Below are 12,304 nucleotides of genomic sequence, written 5' to 3' on the forward strand. Positions count from 1 at the left end.
TCTTAATCTTCACAAAATGACAATGTATTCAAACGATTACATCTTAAAACTTTACCAACTTTCTAAAAATTGAAAAAAAAAATACTGATACTGTACCTACAATCACAAAAAACACAGTACAGTCACAACACTGACTAAAATAACACTTAAAACATATCATTCAATTCTAACCAAGAAGCAGAAACCACAGGCTCATTACTTACTTTGTGCGGACAGGCAATAGTTCTCGCTATATCGTCTGTACTGGACTTCTTTGGCTTTATTTTTGCGAATTCTGCAAGTTGTTTTGGGTCGGACAGGTCCACCCCAGGTATACCGGCAAATTTTTTATTGGACCCAGCCATGTATTCAGTGTAATCTGGGTCAGGTTCTGGATTACTGAGGTCATCTGCAACAAATATTTTTTAGATTACCTAATGGTGCAATGTTGCAAAGGTCCATAAAATAGTTTATACGGTACAATACCTTACTGTATACTATCCTACAAATAAAGTAAATAAATTATAATCCCCTAAGAAACAATGGGAAAAGCACAATGTCATCACTAAATCAGTACAGGCAGTCCCCGGTTGTCGGCGGAGGTTCAGCTCTGATGCCTTGATGATAAGCAAAAATTGCATACAACAGGATTTTGGCCTGTTAGGTATGTATCAGCACAATAACTCTATTATTGTGCCATTCACTGGAAATTGGCACATTATGGCACTAAAAACTGCCAATTTTGGCTCTAAACAAGCACCATAAAACTGGATCGCCGATAACCGGAGTGGGAACTTACAAAACTTGTCTTTGGTAAATCATACCCATTTTTGGGTATTTTCTGAACACATGATTGTACTTTAAAAGTGCTTTTGAAACCGCAATAAAGTACAGTCAGAAAAATGTGCTGAAGTAAATACTAAATATAAACAAGGCATGATCTGACCTCCAGCTTACTTGGGATGCATGTAAAGATTTTCCCCTCACACATAAATTGTAAATATTATATTCATAACTTACGTAAATCAAAACATGGTAAAATCTATGGTCAAATAGAGCTTTGTTTCACCAATGAAAATTAAAATATGTAAATATGCTATACGTATATGTACATATGTATTTCTATAGAAATAATTTTTCTTTACTGTTTAACATGCACATTATTCTATTAAATTTTCATTCTAATAAATAACCCATAAATATCATATCCTAATACCCCTGTATCTTTACTCAATGCGAAACATCTTTTTTCACACCTATTTAGGTTCTTCCATAGACCTTGCCTACCCCCTCCCAACAACAATAAAAAAAGAAGTTTGTAGGGTTATTCCCCAAGTAAGCAAAAATGGAGATTTATTAATTTTCTTGCAAAAGAAAAACCATAAAAACTTCCTTGAACAGGCTCTACTTGTGTGACAGAGAATTAGACCACTGTCGAACACTCTCAAACCTCACCCCAGCGCTACTTGATGCCCAAATATATTTACTTTTTCTTTACTTTATTTTCTATCAATCACATCATCTAGAATTTCAAAAGGATAAAATTTGCAAGTCATCAGTATCTCAATTCTAAAACCTTCTGTGTAATCTTTCTAAATTTCTATATATTGTATCTAACCCCCAAAATGTTTTGAAAAATAATTTCAATTTCATAACCTACTACTAGTACTGCACTCAAGAATTTTAGCAATAACCATATGAGGGTAGATTATACATAAAATATAGTAAGCTTCCTGAAATGACAGCATACAATAATAAATGACCATTCCATAAACCCTCAATTAGACATCTTAACAAATATCTGCTTGATAATGATAATCAAGGTAAGTGTACACTGGCATTTATTTCTCACCTTCCATGTTAGGAAAAGCAAAAGATAGTTCCCTACTTAAACATAAAATCTTACTTCCATCCATGCATGAACTAAAACTTTCATGAACTAAAACTTTCAAGAAGTCAAGGTTCAACAATAAGTTATGTTCATATTTCTGATGTGCTCACTTCCTCTGTGACATGAAACAATAACCACCAGTTGCTATGGCAACCTGACTTGCTTCAGGGGATCCCAGACAATGATGCTGTCTTCCTCTTAGTAAGTTGTTGCCTTCTAGCACAGCTGGTAAATGTTCATCACCAAAAAAGTATACAGTATATACAGAACTACACCTAATGCTTTCATAAAAAGTTGAGGAAATAGCAATCTCAACAGATACAAAAACTAGATTACAGAAATTAATCAGACAATCAATCCAGTCTACCCTAAGAGAAAAAGTGTATACCACAAGTACTTGAAAGGACACTCAATCATGCAGCCTATAAAAGAAATTCCCCTTACGAACTATGCTTCGCCTATCCATACTACTGTACACCCATGACCACACTTTTTTTCTAGTGCAAACATGCACAGGTATACTACATATTCAAAATTAATAGCTGAAGTGCAGTTATAAAAACACATTGTGCAAATGGTTGTGGAGTAATTGTAGTCAGGATTGGAATATAAAAATTTCTCCTCAGCCAGACAAACTAGTGAAGCACTGAAGCCCACCAATTGGTTCAGTGATAAAGATGTGTGCTGACAAGCTTACTGGTGATGAGGTGGGGTGGGAAGGAAAGGGGTAACCATGAGAGTCTGGTGTGGATGGAGGGAAATTCACATACTGAATGGCCCTCAGTCTAGCAAATTACTTTCTCAACTGTGCACTGTAAGAGTATCAGCTCTTGTGTGCTATGAAAGCTATTGCTTTTGTGTTCCCTATACTCTGCTAGGGTTCATGTTTGTCTGCCTGCCGATGATGCAAGAATTTGGAGCCAAACAGTAATCTGATGTCACTGTTGTTTCAGAATAGGCTTGCGGTAGTCTGGGATCAATGCCATTTGGCATTATGTAGTAAATTATTTTACATGGAATTCAAGCTAAAAAGTCACACTGGCAACTTCTGCCATTCAGTTCAAAGAGAATGAAATGAGCTACAGTAGTTGGATGGTTGGACAGCAAGACAGAGACTTAGAAAATAAATTATGTGACATATCAAAGCCTAAAGGTGAAACTATGAGAAATCCCCACACTTGCATGGAGAAGTAATAGTTTGAGAGGACAGTCAGCAAGACTGAAGAAAGGGAGCCTGAACGTAAGTAAAGTAAAAGGCTCTAAAGTTGATGCAATTTGGGACTGAAGGGAAACTGCAAACACTTTAGTGGCTACAGTGCACCACATGAGGTTCACTGATGGCACTACACCTACAAGAGAAAATATTTAAAAATTTTCCCAGCACTATTGGTTTTAGATCTCTTGACCCAACAGTACTGCAAAGTTGTCAAAGATATGGTTGCCAATTTGGCTTTCACAACCATTCACTGATATTCTAAAATAGTCCTGCATACATACTGTATAAGAGGAAAATAATTCCATCTAGGAAATCTGAGAAAATTTTCTTATCGCACCTTATTTGCCACCTTTACACAGCACCATTTGGTACAATTTATTTTCTAATGAACCTTTCCAATAGGCGTGGTAAGAAGTAATGTAGACTACAGCATGCATAATATTTATTACAGTTAGTCAACTGGATAATCACTTTATTCATCATCACCGCTAAGGCCTTATGTACATTGTAAATGGAGCATTGTTTTAAATGTAAAAGTGTTTGTTCAATGTTCTATAATCCAGATAGTACAGTAATTTACACTGCTACACACTCAGCTATGTCCATGGAGGGTTCTGAATTCGTGCTAAGCTTTATCTTAAAAAAAAAGGGGGGGGGAGGCTAACATCTTTTAGAGCAGTCCTCAATCTGCTGTAGAATCTTGACTCCTGATTTGTTAGATCTATGATAAATGTGCCTAATCAGCAGTAAATATTTCCTCCAGTATAAAATGTATGTAAGCCTCCAATCAGTCAATAAAGACCAGCTAAAGTATAAGCTATCCTTGACCAAACCAGTAAATAATCGTTCCGAGACTGCACTTAACAATGAAATAATTTTTACATATTTTTATTGATGATAACGTAGACATAAGAATGATGTGTTAAGATGAAAAGAAAATTATTTTGCATGTATAAGGTCTGTAATATTCTGGGCAACAGATACTCTAGATTTGTTTGTTTGTATAGTGTTCTTACATTGCATGGAACCAGTGGTTTATTCAGCAACAGGACCAACGGCTTTACGTGACTTCCGAACCATGTCAATAGTGTACTTCAATCACCAGAAATACACATCTCTAACTCCTCAATGGAATGCCCAAGAATCGAACTAGTGCCCACCGAGGTGGCAGGTCAAGGCCATACCAATCACGCCACTAAGGCGCTCAGGTACTCTAGACTGGAAGGAATTGGGAAGAAATTACACATACAAAAGTTTCTGACACTTGGTGCCAAAAAGCTTGTGTTCATAAGTTTGTAAAGGTGACATGATAACAAGAGGTACAATTTGTCAGAAAATATTTGACATGGAAGTTGGAAGCCAAGAAAAGTTTCACTTCACATGACTTTTGAGTAAGGAGTATATTTATCTGGTCCCAAACCTCATAATGGGGATATGTGACAGGCTAGCAGTGCTGAAATTATGCAAACGCTGATGCAGGTGAATGAACCGATTGATCTTTGTGGGTGACCTGGACAAGAGGACATGTTGGCACATGGCCGGCTTAATCTGGGCTCACTGAACTGATCATTCAGAAAAAAAAGATAACTACACCTACCAGTAATTTTCTTCAAATGAAAATACAATACTTTCTTTTTATATAAAATGAGCACATATGACAAATACTGTTTCCCACAACTTGAAATCCTGTTTTTGGAAATTAATTTTTGTAGATTATTCTCTTGATTAAAGTTTTCCTTATTCATTTTTCACTACATAGTTTGTATATCAATTTATTCTTTATTCTTCATCCCATTCTATCTCATTTCCCTAAAGCATTAAAAGTACATCTATACTTTCCTTGTTGTTACTATCACTGTGACTGTATCTTCACAAGCTCATGCAAAGAGGAAGATTAGGAGTCTAGGACTATATTACAATCTACTTGTAATTGATAAATGAAAAACAAAAAAATACAGATAACATGCAGCTTAACATACATTCACTGCTTACAGGCACAGGCTAAACTGTACACTTTACTACACAAAACAATAAAAATTATATAATTTAATGCACACACACATATATATATATATATATATAATATACATACATATATAATGTAAATACGTATATACATTTATAAACAAAATCCAGTTTGCCCTTCTCTGCAACAGCTTAAAAAGAAAAAAAAGTTATAACCTAGTTTTTATATGGCCTGTACTATATAATAAGGAACCAAATTAGCAATAAACAATGTCCAAAGAACCGGTTTGCAATTCATTACCAACAACTTTAGAACCTATCACTGGCACTCACAGTCGGGCTAAACAAAACAAATTGGTAGACCCCTACCCGACCCCAACCACGCTGGACCAAGGTCGTCTGATAATAAGGGAATTAAAAACAAAGCGTCGTCTCAATATTTATTCGCTACTTAGTCAAAAATGTTTCTTATGCGTCAATACTAAGCCATCAATTATAAAATGTGTGCCTACGTACACTAATAAACAGATTTCGGCATTGGGCGACACATCGCCTCCACCGTAAGTGGCATTTGTAAATCAGCAGCTTCGGAACCACCTCCACCCACGCCATGGTATTTTCACCACAAAGTTTACTCGACCAACATATGTAAATGGCACTGAAATCACTGTGGGAATTAAATGAGAAAACATCTCTAATATCGTGGGAAAAGAGGTCAAAAACCAGAGGAGCGTACTCTAGCGTCTTCCTTACAATGGCGGTGATCCGCCATTGTGGCTTTTCCGCCATATTCCTTTTCAGAGTTTTAACATGGCTGCGCCCTGTATTATGGCCGACCAACGAAAACAAAAACAAACCCCCCCTCCCCCAATAATCACAATGACATATCTGTCGAAAATGACAGCAGAAGTGTGGTAACCTCTAACAATGGGCATAACACGGGCCGATTATCGATCAACGGGACAAGATTCCAATTGTATTTTTGAGAGAATTCATTTTACAAGACGTAGGCCGATGGGAGTACTCGGGGATGACATTTTTGACAAATTTTCGCTGGGATTGAATGACCTCAGGGCAAAACTAACCTTCGTCAACGCCTGATGACCACATCGTCACAGAAAATTCTCCTTCGAGCGTTTTTATCTGGACTTGCTTCTGTTCCCATTTCTGTCCACCTGAGGCAATCGTGGCGAAGTCGTCGATATCTTTCATTCGTCTTTTCTGTCCTTTCTTATGAGATTTTTTCGACGGCCCCGGCGAACTCTCAACCATCACGTCATTTGCTACGGGCACGGGTATTTCGTAGGGGATTTCCTGTTCCCCGACGACTTCTTCTTGGGTCTGAAATATAATTTCTTCCCGACCTGGTTCAGGCAACTGTTGAAGAGCGATTATCGGCTGTCCATCGTATTGTTCCATACTTTCCACTGGCATGTCAACAGGAATTGCCTCTATTTCCACTTCCTGTATTTCTGGTTGGACTTCAACCTCGGTTACAAAATCCGAGGAAGCCATAATGTATAATTATATGTTAGCACTAAGCAAGACACAACAACACTACGCTGCCATTCTTTGGACTGATGATGGAAAATCTCTACCCAACACAATGCGATATCCCGCTCTTACAAAGAGTTTGTACATAATTATCATTATGCTTAATTTGACTAACTGTCCTATATCGAGTGAAATATTAATGATGTTTTGTGTACCAATGACTTTTTACAAACATTAGCTCAAATGTTTGAGTTATCAAATACGAGAGACACATTGGCGGGTTACGCGCATTTTGAATTGTATAGGGTGTAAATTTCATCGCTTCTCCACCACTCCAACCTAAGTGTTAAATGCCAGACGTTACCAGTAAATTATTATTTCACATTTACAAGAGAGAAGCTCTTGGTTTTATCATTTATATATCTAATCACACTGGCTCTTACGATAATAAATTAACATCGTAGCTCAGAAACTACAGACCAGCAAAACGTGAATGAGTACTGTAATAAATAGAACATGAACACTAACTGAAATCTATTTTGATCTACACACCAATTATATGACTATGACGTCGACAACCGCCAATTTCAAAGTAAACATTATGAACCTTGCTCTTGCTCTTACAACAAATATTTCTTTTTTTATCGTCGAGTCCATTGGAGTTTTCATTACTTGTAAACACTATCAGAATTTTTGTCATCAGAAACTACGGTAGTTGCTGATTCCACTAAATATTTTTTTTTTTACACGTGACGAGCTAAAGAATAGTCTTTTAGGATGCATGAGTATACAAATCGTGAATTTTTTACCTATAAAATCAAACAGTGAATCACTTCCGTCTATTCAGCACCTAGGACAGTGAAAAGGAGTTGGAGTGATTGGACAGAAAGATAATATAAGTACAGCCCCAAGGCTAAAAAGTGGGTTCATCAATAATAAGTAAATTTTTGTTCGAATGGTTCAAATCTATCACTCCTTTCCTGTTCATCGGGTGAGGCTAATTTTATTTGTTAGTTATAGTTTATAGTCTTCTCCCAAAACCAGCTCCTCCGTGTCTTAAATATCATCTCAGTTCAGTTATTATGAATAGTCCTCATTATCTTACTAAACATTTAATAATGAACATTTATGTCCATTCTTATTCTGCAAATCATCAAACTTCGAGGAAGGAAACCTGAGGTGGAAACGGCCTTCTTTAGGGGCGTTTTTCAATTTCATTTTGTTTATCTTAGTATCATCACCTGTAGGGGGGTGGCGCCTTCAGTGCGTCCCATGTGGTGCACTGTAGGCATTACCTAAGACTCATTGCATCATCCTTTCGGATAGCAACATGACAGGACGAGAATATGAAAGGAGGTACGGTAAAAGGAATGAACGCGGTTGCAGCTAGGGGCCGAAGGGACGCTGCAAAGAACCTTAAGCAATACCTACAGTGGACCGCGTGAAGCACACTGACGGCACCATCCCCCCAATGGGAATATTACGAAGATAAAATAACACTAAGAAACGTTCTTAAAGAAAGCCTTTGACATTAAGAATATCTATTTAATATCCAAGACTTCTTTCCTCGAAGTTTGTCGAATTGACAGAAATACTAATCCTCAACGGGTTTTAGGGAGTCAACCAAATTAAAGAGCAGGTAAAAGGTTGCCCCCAATTCGCATATGGCGTGAAAATACATGAATCATGGTGCTCCTTCCGTAGCTCAAGCTAGCGCTTGAAACATGGTCAGTTCTCAAGATGTTATGATATGTTCTCAGCTTCAAGTGTCAAGAAATTTGCGTTTGATCTGCAATATTTTGTTGCAGTTTTAGACCCGAAGAAGATCTCCTTAATCTTGGGCTTAATGCTCATGTGACAAAAAAAAGCCAAACCCACTCGCTAAACGCCTGGAGGTTGAAGTCCTCCTTGACTCTATCCAGTCCCTCGAGGACGAAGGTAGGGTCAGGTCGACGATTCCATCCAGCCCTTACAGTTAGCAGAAGTCCTTACCATATCATAATTACTGGCCTATACATAGTGAGAGGATTATAGGTCTGAGGAAAGGAAGCGAACCCTTGATTTTAATTGTTATAGGATAGGATAGAATATAGCTGCATTTAGGCCAAAGACCAAGCGCTGGGACCTATGGAGTCATTCATCGCTGAAAAGGAAATTGACAGCAAAAGGGTTTGAAAGGTGCCACAGGAGCGAAACCTTAAAGCAGTTGCATTTTGAATAAATTTTTAAGAGAGGGTGGAAAGTAAGATGGAAGAAAGAGACTAAGAACGGAGGTATAGTAAAAGGAATAAAAGGTGTTGCAGCTAGGGACCGAAGGGACATAGCAAAGAAAGTAATGCCTACAGTGCACCACACGAGGTGCACTGACGACGATATCCCCCCACGGTGTTTAGTGGTTATGTCAGATACAAGTCTCAAAGGCTGGAAACTAAATGAGCCATGCCTGTAACTATTCACTTACATAAGACAGAAAAGAACGCTAAGGCATAAAGTTACTATGTGAAGGTGCGTCCACACGGTCGAACAATAGCCGACGGACAAACATTGTTACCATATCAGAGGCGAAGCAGGTGACGTCATAAGCGTTGAAACGATGGAAGTAGATCTGGCAGCAAACAGTGGTACCAGATGAGGTTGTATACCAGTGTTTTTACTCTGCTCACAAAGCAAAGACCGGCAGACAATTGTTAATTGGTAACAATATTTGTCCGTCGGACACTGTTCGACCGTGTGGACGCACCTTGAGAGCTGACTAATCTTCCTTCGGATGGCCTTTTTATGTTTGTAGCAGATAAAAAGGTTATAAACGGATAATATCTTTGTGAAAAGTAAGGACGTAATTTCAGCATTAGGGTTGTCTACATACTTGAAACACAAAAGTTACCACATTTTCAGTCGTACACTAAATGATAGAGCCTGTACAAGCAGTTACTCTAGTCTGATATTTGAAGAAAATTCCATCCTGCAACATTGTAAAAGAATGCATCGCAACAGAATATCTAATGAATTTTGTAAGTTAGTCTACTGTTTTTTGTTTGTATGGTGGTTATTCAGCAACGGGACCAACGGCTTTACGTGACTTCCGAACCACGCCGAGAGTGAACTTCTATCACCAGAAATACACATCTCTCACTCCTCAATGGAATGGCCGAGAATCGAACCCGCGACCACCGAGGTGGGACGCTAATACCATACCAACCACGCCGCTGGGGCGCATGTTAGTCTAATGTTTTATTCCCATATATGTTACTGAGTGTTCTTGTATTGTCTGCGCATGTACGGGGATGAGTGTGAGCGGGAGACCGATATAGAGTCGCTTCCCTCAGTGGAGATATTTCCCCAAGTACGAATTCATGGCTGCCTTCGAAAATTGCCACCAATATCGAATTGTCTTCCCAATGTTTCAGAACATTTGTTTGCTAAGATGTAAACACAGAGACCTACAAGGCCGCCCAAAATGATTCTCAAAAGATAAGGGACATTCAATTTGGAAGCTAAAATAGAATACCACCTCAAAGCATCTGGCCCAATATGCGAAATTTAAATTTAAATATATAAAAATAAAAATAAAAGTATAATTTCTTTTATCCGGACCTATAGTTATAAATAAACAGCATATGTAAAAATATGGAAATAAATATATTTTCTTTTTCTTCTATCCCAGTAATTCATGAATGAAACGATTTTGAGCATATTTGTATATTGGATTTATGGCAATAACATGTAATAAAATTCCAGTTCCAGGAACTATATGTTGTATTTTGAACTTATCAATTCCTATTCTAAATCTGAAGTAGTGGGCCGTGTGTATTTGGAGATATGTAAAGTAGGCCATGACCTCAAAAAGTTTGAAGACCACTGTCTTAGGACAAAGAGCCGCCTTAATGTAAACCAACCAACGGGTTGAAGAAACGTCTGATACCCTTAATTAAAAAACACGCACGCACACATTCATTTGTTACACGAATAATCATGGCATAATTTCAACAACCTACTCCCCACCCCCCCGAATTTAAGATCCAAGGCGAACGTTCGTGTTCACCAGGCCTTGGTGTTCACTAAACTACGATGAGCAGCGCATGGAACGAACCCGGCGTCTGGTGAAGGACGAGGAACCACCCCAACACCCGACCCCCTTCGCTCGGCAAGAATGCTTACGTTGTGTTAGGTCAAGGCTACCTTGGGTTACATCACGACAGTTGCCAATAAGCGCTATACTGCTTTCGAACGTGCCCTTCTTAGGATCGCGTTTTCTTTCGGCAGGCGATTCCGATCATACTTGAAGCTCTAACTTTTCGTGTTTCTACACGAAAATGTACTCTTTTTATCGAACGAGAAAACGATACTTTACCGTCTATTTCTCTTAGGACACGACCAAAAATGAGTGAAAATACTGATTTTTTGGCTCTTTATTACAAAAAATATTTGAACATTGTCTAGCACTACAGAAGCAACAAATCGAAAACTTTTACAAAAATAACAGACTTGACCGAAATAAATAACAACAAACGGTTTCTCAAAGCGTTCCAATTGAAGTAGGGAGAGGACTTTTTAAAACACATTCCAACTCTCCATACTTGTCTGAATGTGTAGGCCTAATCAAGGTGGCTTTCCAAGCAGTGAGGCGGGGGCTGTCGTTAACACAGGTAAAAAGGAAGACGCTGATGATCAGTCGACTTCTCCCAGAGACTAGAGTAAAGTTGCCCCGTCCGCCGTGCATCCGTCGAAACGACTCGCTGGAAAACTTATAACTGCATTTGTGCTTTGTACGTTTCAAAAGGTGTGCTTGTGTAATTTTGCATCCATAAATATAGACATGCACTAGCTTAGCCTAAATAGACCGGGAATTAAAACAAAATAACAAAGCTGCTATAACAACGGCGGGAACATTAGCCTCTCGTAACTAAAATTCCCTCCCGGAGGCAACAACAAGGAAGTTACGGACGGCAAGAACGCCCGCTACTGTTGACGGGTCTCGTACTGCAGCACCGCGGGAATCGCCTGAGGTTCGATGTACTGAACGTCCTCTGGACTGGGAATTCGAGAGTGAGGGCCATCCACCAGGATGACGGGAACGTTTTCCGAGGGGTATCCGACGGCCTTTGGTGGAGGACCGTAGACTGGTTCGGGCGCTATGTAAGGCTCGGGCTCCTTGTACCCATCGTGATGTTCAGGGTATTTTGGAGCGTGGTTATACTCCCAGTAATGTTCGCCGTAGCCTTCGTGGGCGTCTGACCACTTGACCTGGAAAAGTGATGGAAAATTTAGGTTTATCCACAGTCTCGAGTTCATATAACTTCTTTTATTTCAACTTTGCCATAAGTCTCTCTCTCTCTCTCTCTCTCTCTCTCTCTTCTCTCTCTCTCTCTCTCTCTCTCTGTGAATATAAAATGTCCGGAACAAAGCATCAGAGCCAGGTATATTTGGCATTCAAAAAATGCAAAAATACACTATACCGCTCGTCTTTGTATAAAGTCTACGGAAACTGATTAATGGGGCATACACAATACCTCTAATACTACTAATATAATCGTTTCAAATTGACATTAAGGTCTTCGCTTACTTTCGAAAGCTCGGCACCGATTTTACCCACAGAACAAAATGACTGTAAAATCCATTCTTTCACCCAAATACAAATAATCAAAGTTGAAATTACAGACAATATCCACAGACGTGGAACAACTAACCCTGGTCCTGAAACGGTGATCCTTGGCTTGCTCGAAGCGGGAAATGTAGTGGTGAGGATTGCCTCGGTTCCA

At 38.8% G+C, this 12,304-nt stretch overlaps 1 protein-coding gene across 2 annotated transcripts in view; it reads right to left on the minus strand.

The window, feature by feature from the left end:
* The window catches only part of LOC135198790 (transcriptional repressor protein YY1-like), a 58,629-nt gene extending 51,978 nt beyond the window's left edge, over window positions 1-6,651 (minus strand). The window contains exons 1-2 of one of the 2 annotated variants that reach the window (XM_064226734.1): window positions 6,137-6,650; window positions 204-388 (exon numbers count right to left, since the gene is read on the minus strand). In XM_064226734.1, coding sequence (XP_064082804.1) covers window positions 204-388; window positions 6,137-6,566 — 615 coding nt within the window. In that variant the 5' untranslated portion in view covers window positions 6,567-6,650. Of the gene's footprint in view, window positions 1-203; window positions 389-6,136 lie in introns of both variants that reach the window. The other variant, XM_064226735.1, reaches the window with a different exon arrangement.
* Window positions 6,652-12,304: the final 5,653 nt, after the last annotated feature.

The sequence above is a fragment of the Macrobrachium nipponense genome, chromosome 22 (genome assembly GCF_015104395.2).
Source record: "Macrobrachium nipponense isolate FS-2020 chromosome 22, ASM1510439v2, whole genome shotgun sequence".
Lineage (NCBI taxonomy): Eukaryota > Metazoa > Arthropoda > Malacostraca > Decapoda > Palaemonidae > Macrobrachium > Macrobrachium nipponense.